This window comes from Lonchura striata, chromosome 7 (genome assembly GCF_050655825.1).
Source record: "Lonchura striata isolate lonStrDom1 chromosome 7, ASM5065582v1, whole genome shotgun sequence".
NCBI classification, from domain to species: domain Eukaryota; kingdom Metazoa; phylum Chordata; class Aves; order Passeriformes; family Estrildidae; genus Lonchura; species Lonchura striata.
Window position 1 is genome coordinate 16182746 of NC_140709.1, and position 19966 is coordinate 16202711.

Below are 19966 nucleotides of genomic sequence, written 5' to 3' on the forward strand. Positions count from 1 at the left end.
GGGCCGCGGCAGGGAGGCGGTTAACGGCCAGGGAGCCGCCGAGGCAGGAGGAGTCCGCAGGCGGGCGAGCAGGAGGGGGCCGCCGGGCGAGCTGCCCGCAGGCTGCCCGCCCCCGCCGAGCCGCGCCGCGCTCTGCCCCGGGGCGCACGGGCCGGCGGGGCACGGCGGGGCCAGGCGGAGAGCGCGGCGGCAGCGGCGACGGCGGGGGACAGCCTTCGTGCCCCGCCCGCCACGGCACGGCTCGGCACGGCTCGGCATCGCGCGGCGCGGCGCGGCACGAACGGCTCGGATCGCACGGCACGGCTCGGTTCCGCTCGGCTCGGCTCGGCTCCGGCAGCTCCCGAGCCATTCAAACAAGTGGCTCCGGCAGCACTTCGGGGCCGGAGCTGGGGAGCGGGCGCAGCGTGGCTCCCTGCCCCGGAGGCGCCGGGCCCTTCACACTGCCTCTTTTCTCTGACGCTTGCTCTTTATTTGACGATGAAATAATGTTGACATGTCTTGAATTATTAAGTATTCCCTGGATTTTATTAGCACATGATGCCTAAATGCTGCCTGTATCTGCTGGGGTCTTAACCAGAGAGGAGCGAAGGAGAGAGGCAGAGAGACAGAGCGAGGGAGAGGAGAGAGAGGGGTTTTTGACAGCTGTATTTGTGCTGATAAGCGAAGGCACAAGGAGACGATCGACTAGTGAGACAAGAGGGAAGCGGCGGCTCGGAGCTGCTGAGAGGGGCTGCGCTTCCCTCCCGAGACGGCTCGGCCCTCCCGGTGCCGTGCTGGGGCTTGGGGGGGACCCGAACCCCCTCCCAGCGCCTGGCCGGGCTCTCGGCCGGTGCCTGTGCCAGGGGGCAGCTCGCTGGCTGGGCGCACCAGCTGCACGGGGCAGATGCCGATTGAGATCGTGTGTAAAATCAAATTTGCTGAAGAGGATGAGAAGCAGAAGGAGAAAGAAGAAGGGGACAAGGAGAGCCTGATCGAGGAGCCTGCCCGGCCCCGCTCCCGGGATCTGGCCACCTTCGCCAGCACCAGCACGCTGCACGGCTTGGGACACATCTGCCGGTCAGGACGGCTGGGCGTGCGCCAGACCCTCTGGGCATTTGCCTTCCTGGTCTCCCTCGCCTTCTTCCTCTACCAGGCGGCCAAGTCAGCGCTGCTCTACCTGGAGCACCCCCACGTCATGGCCCTAGATGAAGAGGCCATCCGTGAGATGGTGTTCCCGGCCATCACCATCTGCAACATCAACCGCTACCGCCACTCGGCACTCACCGACGCCGACATCTTTCACTTGGCCAACATGACCGGGCTGCCCCCCAAGGACCGGGATGGTCACAAGGCCACGGACTTGCTCTACCCTGACCCCGACATGGCTGACATTGTCAACCGCACCGGCCACCAACTCGACGACATGCTCAAGAGCTGCAACTTCAGCGGCGAGAACTGCTCATCCCGAGATTTCACTGTGGTGAGTGCACACCTGGCTCAGCTTCCCTAGGGGCCCCTACCGGCACGGGGGGCACCCACCCGTCCGCGCCGCACCGGAGCAGGGCTCCCTGGCTCACTCTGGCTGCTGAAGTTTGCATCTCTCTCTGTTTGAGTTTCCCTCCAAGTTTCACACGGAGAGAGGGAGAGGATCCTCCGTGGGAGCTCTCAGCAGGGCTCTGCACCACAGGACTGGGCTGTCGGCAGGTCTGTGACTGAGGGGCTCACGCTCAGGAGTCGCAGTGGGTGACAGGGTTCAGCAGTCCCCAGGGTGGGTGTGCAGCGGTCAGGGGGAAAGCTATGACACAGAGTCCTGCTCCAGCCTGCTCTTGCCCCAGATCAAAGTGTCCTGACACAGGGGGTGCTTTACTCGGCAAGAGGGGCTGGAACAGGGGGGCAGGCAGAGACCCCTTTGCACACAGGGGAGCCTTCCTGCCTTTACGGGATTAGCCCTGGGATGTGTGTAAATGTGGAGGCTGCAGCCATTGCACACGCACGTGTGCACATGCCGAGCTCAAATGCCGAGCCGCTCCGCTCTGGAGGCACGGCTACAGCCGGGCGGGCGGGGGGGCCGGGGCTGCCCACTCACTGCCCGGGACTGGCAGCAGGGCCTCTTCCAAGCAGCGCCCAGTCTGCCCAGGCAGAGAGCCCCTGGCTGACCGCTGCCAGTGTGCAGCTCTTACCAATATTGAGCCTGGGATCATAAATCCCCGCTGTGGTTTGGGAAAATAAATGTGCTGAACGGGCGGAATACCTGATGGGACCCTTTTCAGACCTTAATGACTCTGGAAATGAGCCGCCTCTCTCCTACGGCTGCCAGGGGCTACTGCTCAGCTGGCTCCGGCGTTCTCAGGAGCTGTGCTGCCAGCCGGACCCCGCTCCGTGCCGGGGAGTGGGGCATGATGCCGTGGGCTGTGCAGGATACTGGGGAAGAGAGGAGGCTCTGTGGGGCTGGAAATGGCTGATGCAGCATGTTCCGTTTCACTTCGTGCCCATCGGTACAACGCCTGCTCAATGTGCAGAGTGATGCTGTCCCTGGGAAAGAGACTTTGCGGGGGGGTGGGGGGGCTGCCCTGTGCAGGGGGTTGGTGGTGGCATGGGGCACTGCAGTGGAGTGGGAAGAGCAGGGCACAGGGGGCAGGCAGCCCCACTCCTCCTGGGGATTTGCTGGGCTCTGTGCCTGCTCTACGCCAGCTGCTTGAGTTTGCCGGGGAGCAGTGTGGTTCAGCAGGGTTTGGAACAGGAAGCTCTGGTGCTGGACAGTCCTGCACGTGGCTTGGCCATGCTGACTCCGGCCCTGGGATCCTCCTGGAGGATCCTGCGCAGCTTTGGTTTGTGGGGGAGCCCAGCAGCGAGCCCAGCTTGTGCTGGGCAGTGGCACAGCATAGCAATGGGATTTGGTGTGTGCTGAGCCGCACTGTGCTGTTGGCAGGGCAGAGCTCAGGTGGATGGGGAGGTACGGGCTTCCCACAGCATGGACAGAGTGTGTGGCATGTGCTGTGCTGTGTGGCAGTGAAGGGTGACCACCAGGACAGTCACGGGGACCCAGTTTCTCAGCATGTGGCTGTGCAGGACCAGCTGGCCTGCCTACCTCATCTGCTTACAAGTATGCCCCGGCATACTGGGGATGCCCCGGCAGCCAGGCTCTGGTGTGCCGGCACCCTGCACTGGAGCAGGTTTCAGGCATGAGAATAGCTAGTGCCAGCTGACCCGTGGGCTTATGGACAAAGAAGGGGAGTATAGGGCTCCTAAAGCCTCCACCCCACCACAGCTCAACATTTCTGGCCTTTGAGGCATCAGGGACTGTCAGCAGAAAGGGGTGTACCTGTCACCTCTCACTTGCCTGGAGCAAAGGGGTGAACCTGGGGCAGGAGAGGCTGCAGAGATGGGTGTGGGGAGGGATGGGTGAAGATGTGATACACCTCTCTGCCATGTAACATATCCCAAAGATTTGCCAGGCAGCAGTAGGACCTGTCAAGGCATCACACCGTTTGCAGCTGGAGCCTTCTACTCCTGTTCCCTAAGCCAAATTGGTCCCTTGTGCCTCCTGGGAATGACTGAAACACAACACAGGCTTCTTGGCAGGCGGGGTGAGTCCCAGCTGTGCTGTGTGGGCTTGGGCACTCCTGTGCCTTGTAGCTGTGGCACCAGTGAAGGGGCACCCAAGCTGCTCATGTGATGGGGATCTCCAAGCTTTGTTGGTCCCATTTCTGGGTCCCCATGTGAGCTGTCATGTTCAGAAAGCTTTTGTACCTGCTCTGCTGTGGGCGAGTGTGTGAGTCACAGCATGCCCTGGCAGTGATGGAGGGCTCCCAGAGTGCAGCAGATCCCAGAAGGTCAAATGGCTTGGGGTCCCAGGGCACCCAGCCCACAGCAAGCATCATCTTTAGCAGAGGCTGTCCCCCAGCAATACTGGAGAAGGGAAGGAGCTTTCCCTGCAGCCATGCTTGCAGGAGTGCTGGAGTCTTTCCTTCCCTCTGGGCATGATGTGGACTTTGTCCAGAAGCTGGAAGTTTTTCAGCACCAGAGTGGCCAAGCTGTGGGGCTGTCACTGACTGCCTGTCCAGGAGCAGGAGCAGCGCCAGGGCTGGAGCATGTCCCCTCGCGCTGATGCTTGCAGCCCGTGCTCATACAATAAATAACTCGTGCGGATCCTTTAAGTAAGAGCCGTGAGTGGTAAATGATCTTCCCCTATTCAACGTCACAAATCCACATTCTTTATGGGACAGCAAATTAAGAAACTATCGGGGAAAAAAAAATCCCCAGCGTAAGCATCTTCCATGTAATAAAGCCCGGCTGGGCTGTAAATCTCCCCAGCGGCAGGGACAACCCTGAGCCGCAGCGAGGCTCCCTGCAGCCCCGCTGACAAATGTGCCCCCTGTGCCGGCTGCCAGAGGGCCGTGCTGGAGCCTTGGCAGAGCCGCTTCTGACCCCAGTGAGCTGCACGGTGCCCCACAGCCCCCAGTCTCTGCAGTGCTCGGGGGCTCTGCCGGATGCCCACCAGCTCGCTGGTGATGGATGCCTCGGTGGGGCACCGGGCACGGAGCACTCCCGGCTGGGCCAGTGCGGCTGCAGAGCTGAGGGTGCCGGCGCAGGAAACCCACGGTGCTCTTTATCTGCCATTCAGCAGGAGGCTGGGAAGTGTCCCCGCAGGGCTGGGGCTGAGCTGCCGCGGGCGGCTTGCGCTCAACCTCACCTCCCTGCCTGGCACCCCGGTACAGCCACAACCCGAGCCAGTTCTGGCTATGGCAGGTGGCACTGAGGGAAGAGGGAGCCTTCCCGACATCCCGACGGTGCTCTGGAGATGGGGGTACAAACGGATGGGGTGTGCAGGAGTTTGGGGGCTGTGGAGGGGCCCCCCTCAGCTGGCAGCAGCATCCCGCCTGTTCGCCGGCAGTGGCTGCAGCAGGAGCCGGGAAGGAGCCCAGTGCTTTTCTCAAAACCTCATTCGTTGTCAAAAGCCTTTTGTTTGTGATGTGTGGCTGCCGAAGCCAGTTGTGCCGGGGCTGGAAGCTGGGGGGGAGCAGGGAGGTTGCTGAGAGCTGGCAGTGCCTCTCGGAGCTGGCACCGGCCCCGGCTCTCTGTGTTATGCCTCCTGCCTGCCCGGGATTTGGGCTGTGTGAGGGATCTCCTCAGCACCCCATGCAGACCCCAGAGGGGGAAGCCCTGTGCTGAGATGGGAACATCCTCAGCTGCATTCCACATGCACACAAGAGATCCTGTTTCAGAGTGGGGGGGGGGGGGCAGGGGCAGCAGGCTGTCGCCTCCTCCCAGCAAGGCTCTCCCACTGTTCCTGACATGGGAACTCTCTGACCTTTCCACCAGAATTGTACTTAATAAATGTCACATTTTCAGCCTATTTTTACTGGTTAAAAGAGATGGACTGATTGTTTTTCACCTGCCCTGCCCTGCCTGGTGCCTGCTCAGCCCCTGGCATTCAACCACTCCATTTTCCCTGTACTCCTGTGCAGGGCTGGGACCCCCATAGCTGCTCAGTGAGCTCCAGCTACTGCAGAACCTGGCCTGGCTGGGGCAGAGAGTGGCTCTTGGGCCAGGCAGTGTCATACGGGTCCCAGCACAGCATCATCTCCTTTGGAGGGTGACATGGCTGTGACTGTGATGGGTGTCCTGCCATGCCTGGCAGGGACTGTCTGGGCTGGGGATGGTGGTGTCAGTGCCCAGGAGAGGCCGAAGCATCCCTCACTGATCCCATGCCTGTGAGCTACTCAGCTGAGCCCATCTGTGCCCATCTGGGTCACAGCACTCCACTCACTGCATCCACATCCTGTAGTCCCAGCCCAGCACCTGAGCCAGCTACCCAGGGGCTCACAGCCCATCTGGAACCCTCCATCCTTGCAGTCTGGCCACTGTGCTTGAGCATTTCCAGGCCTATGTCCCAGGTAGTGCAGGCATGTCGCGGGTTGGCCGCGCTCCTGTCCGGAGCAGCGGCAGCGCCATCTCCGGCGCTGTTACACATGAGCCGCCTGGGCACGCCTCGAGGCGCTGTTTGTGCCAGAAAACGGGGGACTTTAATGCAATTCGTTGCCATTTAATTTTACACAATTCCTGCTGCTTAATCCGCTGAGAAATGCTAATTTATACAATTCACGTCTAAAAATAAATGTCAGTCCAGCAGCTCCCAGCAGCGGGTAGCTGCTCCCACCAGCCCCCACCGAAGCCTTCTGCGGGGACCCCAGTCTGGAGCCCACCTTGATCCCTGCCAGCCATGCTGCTACTCCTGGTCCCAGGTGCTCGGGCTCTGGCAGCAAGTGTGTGGATTTGGGGATAATGGGATTTTGGGACACTGTGGTGGGAGAACAAGGGGTTGGCTGCACCTAGGGATGTCACTGAAAGTCCCTCATGGCAGTGGGGCAGGGTGACAAGGGAACAAGCAGGAGTCTTGGCAGTCTCTCTTTGAGATGGCTGGGGAGATGTTATTGGTGTGGGAGTCATGAGGTGTCTTTGGGACCACTGCTTCCTCATGGATTCCCCCAATAGATCTGGGAACAGCCCCATGTTCAGTTGCACTCTGGGCTGTGGCTAGGGGTGCATGCAGCAAGAGGGGTGCCTGGTGCAAAGGCCTGGCATGTAGCCATCTGGGCTGCACACGAGGGGTGCCACCTGGTTGGCAGGTATTAATTGGTTACAAAGTGCCATTAATGAATGTGGGATGGGAGAAAAGCATGCACTCCTCCTGCCTGGGGAGTGGGGATGCATCATTAGGTCTCTGAGGGCGCTGGTCTGCAGGGGACAGCGAGGGGGTGGATCATGGGGACAAGGGGATCCATGGCTGGGAAGAACCTGTACTGAGCTCCCAGACCCCTGCCTCTTGTGCTTGACCATCTCCATACCCTGCTGCCCTCCACTCCAATGCCACTGCTCCAACCATCTCATAGCCATTGCCTCCCCTTCCCCACCCCTTTGCTGAGCAGACCCCCATGCCACCTCCTTCCAAGTGGGGTGGCACTGACACCAGCAGCACCACTGCAGAGAGGGTGCCAGGGCAGTTGGATGGGCATCAAGAGCCATGGTTGTGGGTGCCAGCTCCATGCAGGAGGGGGCCGAGGCGGGGGAGCAGGGGGGTGCGGAGGCGACGCAGCGGGGGAGCAGAGATGCTGGAGGAGCCGACGGCTTTCCCACCGTCTCCCTGATTGAGATCAGATCACCGTGAGCATAAAAAAGCTCTCTTCATAATTATATTTAATGAATTGACTTTAAAAGCTCTTATGCTCTTATCTGGGTAATTTAATATCACACACTTAATAAGCCTGTCTCTGATACGGGGGGGAGCCAGCGGCCAGGATGCCCGCGCCTGGTGTGTCTCCCCAGGGATGTGGGACGTGCCATGAGGCTGGGCCCACGTGCCAGGCTGAGTGGAGGGGGACACTGCTGCCCCCTGGGGCCAGGGCACCCGTGGGGTGACTGTGGGGCAGTGCCCCTCCAGCACTGCTGGCTGCAGAGGGGGCTGGGCACCTCGGATGGCTGTGAGAGGAACAGGGACAAGTACGCAGAGGGCTCCAGGAGCCGGTGCTTGCTGGTGCCTGGGGCCACAGGGCTGTGAGACCATGGGGCAATGGGAGCACAGGGCAGTGGGGCTGACAGGGTGCAGGGTGGCAGGTGGGGCAGGGGGGTTCTTGGGGTGCCGCATGGCTGGCTGGACATGGGGCAGGGCTGGCTGGGGTGCAGTTGCCCTGTGCCAGCGGCATGGTTGGATGACGTGGCCCCACTGCTGGGGGGCATTGCTGTAGCCCCGTCCTTTATGCCAATGACAGCTGTGGCAGGGGTCCCATGGACAGCACTGGGGACAGCCATGGGTCAGAGTGCACCACAGGTCCCAGTGCTGTGATGCTGTTAGATCCCTGTCTCCTTCTGGCTCCAGCCACCTGGGGTAGGCAGCTGGGATGTCATGGAGGTAAATGAAGGCTTGTCACCATGGTCTCTGCAGCTCTGTCACTCCCTCCCCCGTACCCCCCCAGCTCCTGGAGTCCCAGAAGGGGTGTGGGCTGCCTCCTGCAGGCTGGCATTGCTGCAGCCCCAGTGGGAGTCTCTGCGCCCCCACCCCCCTTGCCACCCCTCCACGATCCATCACTGCATGCAGGTGAGCGCCTGCGGCGAGCCGGAGGGAAAGCTCTGCCATATGGAGCCAGGGGCCCTGGGGACTGCAGGAGCCTGGGGCAGGGACCTGTGGCCATGGGGGAAGCCCCCAAGATCCTCCACTACAGATGCTCATTGGGCAGTGAGGTTGAAAGGCACTGGCCAGACCTGTGTTCTCTGCTTGTCAGAGTTAGAGCTGCTGTGAGCTGGTCTGTCCCCCCAGCATGACACCGTGTCCCCAGTCACCCTGTGCCCTTGGGTCCCTGATTGCCAAGTGACACAGGACAGAGCAGCACCTCCCAGCATCCATGACTGTGCTGCCCCAGGTAGGTGTCAGGGACAGGGTCACAAGGGCAGGGTGAGTGATGTTGGCCCTTGGCCAACCATCCCCAAGCTCTGGGGTGCCTGGCAGTGCTGGCTGCCATCCTGGCACTTGGTGCCAAAGCTGGGCAGTCTGGAAGGAGGCACATGCCAAGGTTGTGGGGCAGGGGAACAAGGATGCAGCTGCCACCTGGCCCTGTGAAGGCATTGGGGGACAGCCCCAGGCAGAACAGGGATCCCAGCTCCTCAGTGGGGCACGGGGCAGCCGTGCTGGGTCTCCCTCCACGAGGGAGTGTCTGGAGAAGGAGGTTTACGGAGCTGCACTAAGTGACGCAAATGGTTTGCAGCCCATAAAGAGAGACGGTTTTATGTAAGACGACTATATAAAGCTCTGCTGTTCTGCCATTGATGAGATATAGGCCTTTATTTATAGAAGGCAATGTTTGCGGTGCGAGTGCTGAAAGCCAGCCAGGGACCCGCAGATAGGGCGTAGAGTCATTTGACATGCAGCTGCCGTCGACACTGTTCACACATTAAAGAAAAAAATTAACAAGTTTGCAGCCAGTCAGGTGGAAAAAACAATAATTGTCGAAAAACGTATTTCCCCCTTTTTCCAATAACAAATAACTGGAACGCTGGTGGGGAGGCTTCAGCTTGCTTTCCCTCTGGGAATAGATTGGCTGAGGCTCCAGTCAGGCTGGTGGATGGAGTGGGCAGGGGGAGGCAGACGGGGTGGGATGAGAGCTCACACAGGGGATGCTGCCACAGGGTGGATGTCCCTGCCTGGGCATTTTTATGTTCATGACTGGAATAACAGGGCCTGAAGGCAGGGATGAAGGCACCAACAACCCAGCATGGCCATGTGTGTGCTGGGGGATGAGGAGGGGGAACAAACACCAGGAGCTGAAGATGTTCACTACATGACTGGCTATGAACCAAACCCCGCTGGATTTTTCTGCCTGGCCCAGCATTGTCTCTCTCCACCTGCACAAACAGGGATGCTCTGAGGTTATTTCTTAGCCAGATGTGGCTGGGTTTTTACTGGAGAGCATGTAGCCAGTCTCTGTGGTCAGAGCGCCCTGCCAAATTCTGTTTCATGCACGAAAGGAGGAAAAACTTCTCATGATTAATTGTGCAATAGGGGAAAACATGCCTCTCTAACCTGCTCCTTGCCAGTTGCTGGCCTTTTCTCCCAGGCACTGCCCTGACATGCAGCCAAGGGAGGGTGTGAGGACAGGAGGGTGCTGACACCTCTGCCATGACCTGGCCTGTCCTGCCTCTGCCATGACCATGAAGGGTCCAAGCGGGGAGCAGTCAGGCTCAAGGTCAAGTAGCTTCCCTGCAGCTCCCTGCACTGTTCTGAGGATGGCTGTCCCCTGCTCATATTGCAAAGCCTTCCCCCATGCCCCAGTGTGCTATGCCAGGCACAGGCAGGGCTCTGCCAGTCTCATCACCCACCATGCCACCACTGTGCCAGCAGAAGGCAGGAGGTGAGGGTGGTAAGTGGCACTGTGCTTCTGGGCTTGGGTCAGGGGGACTGGACCTACACCCTGATGCACTGGGACTCAGGGCTTCTTCATGTTCCTGCTCTGTCCGCCCAGGAGATATCACTGGCTGCATGACTGCTCCTCCCCTGCCATCCTCATGAAGCCCCTCTGCAGATGCCCTCCAGATCACTTGGCCCATCTTTGGGCTCTCAGACAGCAGCCTGAGCACACTCTGCACATGATGAACATCAGCTGAGCTCAGCTGGGCTCAACAGGTTTTCTTTCAGCAGAACAAAATGTTCTCACCTGATGGCAGCTTGGGGAGGATGAGTGCAGGAGGAGCTAGGGGACAGGAAAGTCAGTGGCTGGAAGAACCTGTGGGCACTGTGTCCCAGTGGCATGGGGGTTGGGGACACCTCTTCGTGTTGGAGAGCTGAGTCAGGCTGTCCCCTGCCTGCAATGGCTGGGCAGGCAGGGAGCAGAGGCTGGGGGACACACACTGTCACTGCTGCCTGCCTGCTCTTGGATGTGCAGGGCAGGAAGGGAGAGGAGGCACAGCCTTGTCAGAGTAGAGCCTCTGATTAATCACTAACTGCCGGCCCTCCAGCCAGCAGCTCATTAGCAGTTTAATTCCCAGTGCCCGGCACGCAGGAGGGCTGTGCAGCCCTGATTGAGCTGGATGTGCTCATCTGGGCAGCTGCAATCAAGTGGCAGCCCCCCACTCTGGTCACAGTCACAATCAATGGCCACGTCCCCCGTGTCCAGGGTGGGATGGATAGCAAGTGCCAGGTGCAGGTGATGCAGGTGCTGCAGATGCTGTGGGTCCTCTGGTCAGGCAGGGGTGAAGCACATCGGTGGCAGTGGCTACAGAGAGCTTGAGAGCAGGGCCAGGGGCTGGAGATGTGCCCTCGTCTCCCCCTGTATCCATCGAAATCCGGCTGTGCCTGCACTGTGGCAGTCCCTGCGGTGTGGTGGGGCTGGGGGCAGCTGTCAGTGGTGGCAGCAGCATGGAGAGGCTGCACGAGGATATGTCACCAGCTTGTCCTCTCTGGGCTCAATGACACCCTGCACTGCTCCGTCCTCTGCCACCTGCATGTGCACCCACAGGGCAGCAAGGTGAGGGCTGTGGTCCCTGCCTGCATCCTGGTGTTCCTGCCACCACCCCAGGTTCTTTTCTCCCCTGGCTCTTCTTCCTCCCAGTTTCCTTTACTAGTGGGATGGGAAAATTCACCTGGGCCATGGGAGCAGGACAGGGGCAGGAGGGAACTGTGTGTTTCAGGAAAGAGGCACCATCTGTGGATGCTGCCTCTCTCTCATGGACCTTAAACTCCATCTGGGCATGCAGAGGTGGGCACTGCCATGCCTCCCAGCTGTCTGGGGGTGTTTGCAGCTCAGCCTTATCCCTTTGCCCTCCAAGTCTTGCTGTGTCCTTCACTCCCAAGCTGCCGTCTTCACAATTCCTTCACAGCGCAAGGAGTGAGGGAGAGACTACAGCAGAGAGAAGCATCTCCATCTGTCTTCAATGCTCCAGTGGCTGGAGCAGGGCAGGGAAGGGGCCTGCAGGTGTCCCCACTGCAGTGGGGCAAGGAGGGCTAGGGTGCATGTGGGGGCAAGTCAGGGGCCATGCTGGGGCTATGAGTCCTGCAGAGGAGGCAGGGCCAGCCCAGCATCTGGTGTTGCTGCCCCTGGGAAGGGCTGGGAGCAGCCTGCCTTCTGAGCAGCATGGGACTGAGGGCACTATGCAAATCTAGCTGAGATTGATGCAAGTATTCATTATGTCCCATCAGCTCAGCTCTTGCCCAGCAAGGCAGGGCAACAGGTCGTGCTGCAATTTGTGCAGGAAAGAAGGATTTCCACTGGCAGTGTGTCCCCTATGCCTGTCCCCTTGTCCACAGCCTGCTCACACCACCCTGCTGTGACTGTGGTGTGCCACAGCAGGTCAGCCTGGATCTCTCAGCCCCATGGCACTGCCTGGCCCAGGGGTGAAGTCATCACTGAGCAGGAGGGTGAACAGTCTGAGGCAGGAGCAATGCAAACGCTGTCAAGCAGTCTGCCATACCCAGCTCTGAGGTCCTGCTAATTAGAGAGTGTCTGCAATTACATGTGCTAATTATGGGCAGGGGTTCACAGTAATTCCTGCCCTGCTGGCATGACACTGGTCACATCAAGGTACATTGTTTCTTCATGAGGACAGGAGGAAATAACCGGGACTGTTCAGCAGGCTCTCCCGGCCCAGGAAATGGTGTATCACTAGGCCTCCTGCCCATCCCCATTCCCATCCCCATCCCTATCCCATTCCACCCCACCCCACTACACCCCATCCTCATCCCCATCCCATTTCACCCCATCCCATTCTATCCTGTACTGGAAATGGTACAGCACGTACAGTGCCGTACATGGAGCCCTGCCTGTGTGGCCATGACAGCTGCTCTGTCCCCAAGCACCTGGCTGATCACATCTCCATGGAGCTGCTTTTCAGAGGGAGTTTTTCAGGCTCTGACCCCCCTGTGCTGCTGCTGCTGCTCTGACATCCTGTTTCCTTATCGCCTGACATGACCTTAATTAACTCCCTGTGCTGATAATGCTCTGGGCTTCTCCTCCAGGGGCTGTATCTCAGCATTGTGTCCTGCCTCATCCTCTTATGGGCCACTGCAGAGACTGCACAGGCAGCCTGGAGCAAGGGGGAGAAAGGGATGTGTGGTGCAGACAGGGCAGGGCAGTGATCCTGGGGTCACTGGGTTGGGATGGAGTGGATGGCCCAGCACTGGAGCCACGGGATTGGTGCTGCAGAAAGACTTTCAGGGAAATGCTGACCTGGTGGAGATGGCTGTCATGGTGCAGAGGTGGGGCTTCTGGCAGGAGCAGGGGCTGTGCTGATGCCCAAGGCAGGGTGGCAGAGGCAGTGGTGGAGGCGGCAGCATCCGTCCCAGTGTCCAGAGGTGCTGTGCTCCAGCATGGAGGGATCCTGACTCTCCTTGCACTGCTGCAGGGAGCCTGGGGGCTGAGCTGGCAGGACCTCCCACACCTGGGAGCTGCCTGACTGCCCAACTGCCCCTCCACTGCCAGCCCGAGTGGACTGAAATGACGGCATTAATGACTTGTAGCCACTTTATCTCCTGTGCTTGGCAAATATTGGCAAAGAGGAGATGTTTCAATAGTGAGGTTTGCCGATGGGAATCTCAGTGTGTGATCCCACCAGCTCCATGCTGTGCAGCAACTCAGCTGCCTCTGAGGCAACTGCTCACTGGGATTGAGCCTGGCATGGGCACAGTCTGGAGCCCATGGGGCCACTTCCAACACCTTTTCCCCATGGTCTGGTTCCCAGTAGGATGCTGTTCTGAGCTTAGCTGTGTTGCAGGTTATGTATCATCCTCCATCATAGGAGCAGGGCTCTGGAGTACCATCCCTGATCAGGGCTCCTGTCACCTGCAGGTAGCTTTGACCTGGCAGCAGCCAGGCCAATGCCACAAGCCCTGCAAAAAGCAAAAGTTGCTAAATGCTCTCAGTCTCCTCCCAGCTTGCAGCCACACAACCTTCATCTTCACTCCTATTCCCCACAGCTCCTAGTCCCCAAAACTTTAGTCATGCCTGTCTTGTGCTCACCTCCCAAACCCAGGCCCACAGCCCAGGCAGCGATTAGAATGAAGGACCAGCTGTTCCTGTGGCATGAGTGGGCAGGGTGCATTTTGACCCCTCTGTTCATGGGAATTGTATTTTTCTGAAGCTGGCCATGAAATGGAAACCTCGGGCATTATCGAAAGTGTGTACAGATATACCTGCTCACAGCATGTGATGTGTGGAATACTGGGAGCAGCATACAGTCCTGGGAATGAGGCACTGGATCCAAGCAGGGGCAAGGGGAAACGGAATGAAGAGAGGAGGTGGGAGCTGCCAGTGCTGCTCCCCTTTGTGTGGGAGGCAAAGGGGTATGAAGAGGGGAGAAAGAGGTACCCAGATGCAGGGGCAGGTTGCCTTTCTCCATTCCTCCAAGGACATGTCCCTGCTCCCGCAGCAAGCCCTGGGAGCTGCAAGGAGCTGAAGAGGACAACTGAGGAGTTCCTGCAGGTGCCAAGGACCAGCACATGGGCAATGCGGCCCAAACACACAGATCCTTGAGAGTGCTGAGACACCCAGCCCATCACCTACACGGAGAGATAACGAGGATAACAGGGACAGGAGGGTATGGGCTGTGGGGTTGTCCCTGCTGCCGGTACCCACACCTCTTCCCTTCCTGGCAGCCCCAGGGAGGGAGCCCCTGTCAGTGCCAGGGTGCGGGGGGCTCTCTTGATCAGCCCCTCTGCCCGGGAGCACCCAGGCTGGGGAAAGCCAACCCCTATCATGTTTGTTCCATTGATTTAGCGCCGCGGAGAGGGTTTAATCAGCCTTTAGCCTGCGCGCTCCGGCATTAAGAACAAATCCATTAGCCACGAGATAACCACAAAGGGTTGCACTGAGGCTGGATGAGGTCCCAGCGCCTTCAAGATGCAAATTGGCAATCAAAGATCAAAGCCATGCAGCTCCCTAATCTCTGCTAAAAGGGCTCAGCTATTAAGGAGCCCTTTCCCACTGAGCTGTGATCACCCCACTTCACTAGGATTCCCTGTGTGCTGTCGGGTTACACCATCATCCCGACTGGCCGACTGGCCCCCAGGAGGGGGTGCACCCCTGGCCCTGGGGAGGAGGGTGCATCCAGGGCTCACTCAGGCTGTTTGCTTGCATGTTGTTTCCTTCAGTTCTGACACACTGGACTCCAATTCGTGTTGTCAGAGAGAGCGGAGCCCACAGCAGTGCCGGGGGTCAGCAGCTGGAGGGGAGGAGAAAGGGAAGAGGTGGGAGTTTGGATGGGGCAGGGTGGGGGGAGAGCTGTGTGGGGCTTATGTGGTGCCTTCAGAGATGGGGGGACGCTGGCAGGTGACTACCCCTCCCGCTGCTCCGGGATTTAGCCTGGTTCAGCCCCTGCCTGATTGCACCAGGTGGCTCAGGGCAATCTCTGCTGGCCCCAGGGAAATCAGTGGCGGGGAGCGTGGCCTGGGGGCAGGCAGCAGGGAGCGGGTGAGGGATCATGGCATGGCAGAGTGTTTTGGAGCCAAGTTTACCTTTTGAGGGTATTCTTTCTTGTCCCATGTCACCCTGGAGCACAAGGGTGCACGAAGCCCTGGTTCCCATAGCCACTCTGCCAGCTCCTGGATGGTGCTGAGTTCAGGCTGCGGGATGCAGTCTGTCCCCTGCTCCCCACCCAGGCCATGTTGCCTGTGTTGGCTCCACACACGGCTGCCCCAGCAGCCCCGTGAGTCCTGATCACCCCACACTATGCAGGAGCGCCGCGAAGCTGCCGAGCTGTGACAGGAGCTGCAGTGCCAGCACTGTCAGCATATCAGTGGCAGCACAGATGTGTGCTCTGCTCTGCAGGGTCCAGCTCAAGGACCAGTATCCCCCCTCATCCTGCTGAAATGGTCAGAGAGTGTGTGAGGCACCTTGCAACAGGTGGGCAGGGAACCCATCAGCCCTGGCAGTGGGGATCAGAGGGTCATGTCTGGCTGCCCTTTTGTCTGGGGACCCACTCTACTGACAACTGCTCGTTGAGGTGCTGCTCATCCCCCTCACAACACCCCTGGCAGGCAGCACAGCCCTGCAAGAGCAGCAGGCAGTGAGGTGCTGGCACCTCAGCCAGGGTGACAATAAATCTTATCAGTGCAAACCCATCCGTAGGCAGGAGGATAACCCTCGTGACAGCCCTGCAAGAGCAGAGGCTTCATCTTCACTGTGTCAGTGCTGTGGATTTACAGATAAATGCCATGGCTGGAGGGACCCCCTCCCCTCCCCTCCCTCCTAACCCTGCCCTGAGGCTGTGGGAGCTGCCAAGTCCAGGCCAGTGTGTCCCAGGGATAATGGCCATGGTGTGCCTGGTGGGAGGAGCGGGCCTGGCCTGGGACTCGGCAAGGGGATACCTGGATAGGTGAGGATGGAGGGAGGAGCACATGCAGAACAAGATGGCATTGCCCTGGCTGCTGTCCTGACCCTACGTTGCTCTACATGCACTGTCCCACGGAGCCCCGCATCCTTCATAAGCCTATGGGAGCTTGGGCATCGCGCCAGCTGGACCACCGGAGCTCGGTGATCGGGAAACGCGTGACTGAGTGTGTGACACTGGCAGCGTGTCCCGAGGCCGTGTGACAGCTCCGTGGGTGCAGTTGTGTGCCCATCCCCGCGTGTGCTCCCCCCGCTCCGGCCGGCAGCGAGGGGTGCGGCGGTGCCAGCAGCGGGGGCTGCCGAGCGGGGCGGCAGGCGGCATCCCTGCCCCGGGCCCCGCTCCTCGGCTCAGCTCCCCCATCTCCCGGCAGCCGTGGGAGCAGTAATGAGATGGAGCAGCAGAAGGACGGCGAGATAAGGCTGCCTGCGCTGCCCCAGCAGATTAAACGCTGGGATTAAGCAGGCGGTGCCAGCTCTGCTGCCTTTTTATCTCGCTGCTTCTCCCCTCTTATTCTCCCGCAGTCGATAGAGAACGGTCTCCGAGCTGTCAGCAAAGGAAATTGCTTGTTAACCCTTTGGGGACGGGCGGCAGAGCTCTCTGTACGGATGCTTTCAAAGAGAAGCGGTCCCGGGGGGATGCGTTGCCCGCGGAGCCAAGGGGGGCTGCGGGCCCGCATCCCCGCAGGGCCCCGCATGCGAAGGAGAGCAAGACAGGACCAGGGTGCCCAGGATCTACAGCGTCCAGCACCTAAAAAGCCAACAGCGCCCAAACCAGCACCATGCAGAGGCACTGATGTACCGGGGTTCCTGCGAGGTGACAACAGTCGAATAGAGGCTGCCTAAGATCCACAAAGGAGCCCCGGGGATATTGCATACCCCGTTGCCTACCCCTCTTTTGGGTATCCTTGATGTTCCCTGCTTCCACCAGCCTGCAAGATGTGTGGGCTCAGTGTTGCATCTCGGGGAAACCACAGCGCTGGGGATCCTTCTCTGGTCCTGAGGACAAGTGGCACGGGCCAGCTGTGTCTGCATAGTAGCGTGCATGGTGCTGGATCTCCTCCAGCTGCCAAGGGGAGCCCGCTACCCAAACCCATCATTATTGCTGTCCGTGTATGTGAGTGTTTTGTTGGGTTTGCAGCAGCGAGGCTGAGCTGCAGCCCATCCCAGTGCTTATCCCTAGCGTGCTGTGTGTGCTGTGTGCCCGGGAGCAGCGTGCCTGGCGCGGGGGCGTCTGAGGATGGGAAGCCGGCTGGAGAACGCCGGAGGGTGCACAGAGTGATGGCAGGATTGCTGCTCAGCACAGTCCAAACCCAAGGGAGTGTGTTAACAGCTCCACAAACTCACTCTGGCATTTTTGGGGGTACAGCTTTGGTGCAGTCTTTTCTGTGGGGATCCCGAACACCTCCTGAAGCAGGAGGCAGAAACATGGGGCAGAAACCTTCTGCAGCTCCAGCACCCCACTCGTACTATGGGAGAGACCAGGGTAGGTGGGCAGTATGCTCAGCAACTCAGGGGTTTTCCGACCACCAACAGGACGAAGTGGACTTCCCCAGCCCCTGCCCCCTCATTTCACTTCTCCTGCCCGCCCTCCCCTCGTATCCCTGCCCTGCACTGCAGCATGCCTTTACCACTGGCACTTCATCTTCTGCAATTCCCTTGGTGTTGGCTCCTTCACCTGCCCAGGTGTCACTTTTGGTAGATCCTTGGAAATAAAAACAAATTCTATGAAAGCACAAGCTGCTGGGAGCTCTGCAGGGAGCAGGTTAGTCCCGGCTGGGACAGCAGTCCTGAGCGGCTTGGGATGGTGCCCCATGGCTGCTGTGGAATGAGGGGGAGAGCTGTGTGCGAGCCCTGGCAGCCAGGGCTGAGGAGCTGGAGCTGATGCTGTGCCGGGCAGCCGGGCTGTGCAGGCAGGCAGAGGCGGAATCGGGAGAGGAAACCAGAAGCGATTGGCACGTGAAGGCTGGCAGGCTGGAGACTGCGAGGGGATAGGATTGCTGTTTATAAATACATCAAGGGAGTAAACACAAGGGAGGAAAGAGAGCTATTTAGGCTAAGGGACAATGCTGGCATGAGAACAAATGGCAAAAAATGGTCGTGAATAAATTTAGATTGGAAATGAGTGAAATTCTGGGACAAATTCCCCCCAGGAGCAGCAGGAGTAGAAAGCACAACTACGTGATGGCACATTCTCTGCTACCACAGGCTGTCATGTGTGTGTAGTGTGCTGCCATGCCTGTGCAGTGAAGTCAAGAGCTGGGGTCCCCAGCTACTCCCCTCTGTGTCACAGCCACCCTGGCTCCATGTGGCATGGACAGCAGAGCTCACTCCAGCTTCTGGCTTGGCCAGGGCAGGACTCCGGGGGCAAGGGTTTGCAGGGAAAGGTCTTTCTCTGGCACCTGAGTTTGGGCATGCTGTCACAGGTGCTGATCCCGAAAGCTGGATGGTGCTCTGCTTTAACAGCCACTGGCAGTACTGGGGCAGATATGCTGGGAGGGTGTCCTTGCCCATGTGCACGATGCATCCCTCTGCCTTGCATTGTATCCCTATGCTCCTGAGCCACCAGGAGCAGGGAGCCCTGGTCTAGATCCTACCTGTTTCTGGGGACATGGGTTACATGCTGTCCCTGATGCAGCAGCCTGGCTGTGACATGCTTGCCCTGCCCAGTGCCGGGGCTCGGGTGTCTCCCCTGCTCTGGCTGGCCAGCAGCACAGCCTGCAGCACAGCTGAGCAATTGGTATTCCAGCAGCGAGCCTGCTTGGCATGAAAGGGGCTCTGCCAGCCCCACACGCCCACATCTCCACTGCTGGCTCAGGCCTAGCCAAAGGGACTCAGCTGGCAAGGGCTGTCCTGCAGCACAGAGAGAGGCACAGCTGCAGTGGCAGGAGGGGTCCTGTCCTTTCTGGGATATGCCTGTAGCAGCCTCTGGCCCCCTTGTACCATACTATTTTCCCTCTTCCTTTGGAGGTAGATCAGGGAGCCACAGGAAATATTCCAGGGCTTAGTCCTTCACAGGATGGGGGAAACAAAAAGCCCAAACCATCACTTGTGTGTGCTGTGCCTAAGGTGCCCTGCTCTGTTTGTGCTGAGGATACAGATTCTGGTGCCCCATGGAGGCAGCAGCCCCAGACCCCACATGCAGGACTGTGCAGGACTGTGCTGGGAGGCATCCCAGCAGCTCCGTGTGGGGCAGGGGGCTGCACTGAGGGGCTGCTAGTAGGAGATGGTTGTGCTACTGCCAGAGCTGGGGTCGAGCCAAACTGGCACCGTTCCCCAAATCCTCCTGGGAGCGGGGAAAGGAAATGGTGCGACCATGCATGAGAAGGGACGTTTGCAGTGGCAAAAACATCCCACTGGCTCAGAAAATTGCTGCAGAATCGGGCTTGAAATGAGTTGAAATTGCTGAATCCAAGCGGATCTCATATCCCGGGCAGTTGTAATGCTGGCGTCAGCGCTGCGGCTTCCCTCCCGGGGCACCCAGGCGGGGCTGGGCTGTGCGGGGGGAGCGGGCTGCTGGGGACGGGGGGCTGCCTCGGGGGGGGGGTCTCTGGCACGGTGAGGGGCTCCAGCAGAGCTGGGATGGCCACAGTGTTGGGCAGGAGCAGAGCAGGAGAGAGGGTGCATGGGTGTGCCATTGCCCCAGTCTACCAGTGTCATCCCAGTTTGGCTTTAGCTCCTGTGCCACGCCTCCTGTCTCGGAACATCCCTGTGCTCCAACTGCCTGCACTTACTCAGGAAACAGCATTTCCAGTTTTGCTTTCCTTTATGCAACAGCCTTGCCCATGCTAATTTGCTCTCTGGGCTCAGGTACCTGGACAGGGTTACGCCTGGGCAGGCATCCCCACCAAGTCCAGGTGGGCAGCACTCTGGTGTCCTCACATTCCTGTCCTCATCCCCATTATGCCCCAACGATGACTGTTCTCAGGGGTGCTTCTACGCTGGGGTGGTTGCTCCTGTGTTGTGTGGCCATGGCCAGGGCCTGCCCATCAGCTGTATGTCCCAGTGGGAATGTGGGAGCAGGGCTGGGTGCCCCAGGAGGTATTTGGGAACAGAACTGCCTGTCCCGGTGGGATGTGGGAGCAGGGCTGGGTGGTCCAGGCACACAGCAGTGTGACCCA

At 59.5% G+C, this 19966-nt stretch overlaps 1 protein-coding gene across 2 annotated transcripts in view; it reads left to right on the top strand.

The window, feature by feature from the left end:
- Nucleotides 1-264: 264 nt before the first annotated feature.
- The window catches only part of ASIC4 (acid sensing ion channel subunit family member 4), a 32341-nt gene continuing 12639 nt past the window's right edge, over nucleotides 265-19966 (top strand). Inside the window, exon 1 of one of the 2 annotated variants that reach the window (XM_021526265.4) lies at nucleotides 265-1459. In XM_021526265.4, coding sequence (XP_021381940.1) covers nucleotides 884-1459 — 576 coding nt within the window. In that variant the 5' untranslated portion in view covers nucleotides 265-883. The remainder of the gene's footprint in view (nucleotides 1460-19966) is intronic. The other variant, XM_085585040.1, reaches the window with a different exon arrangement.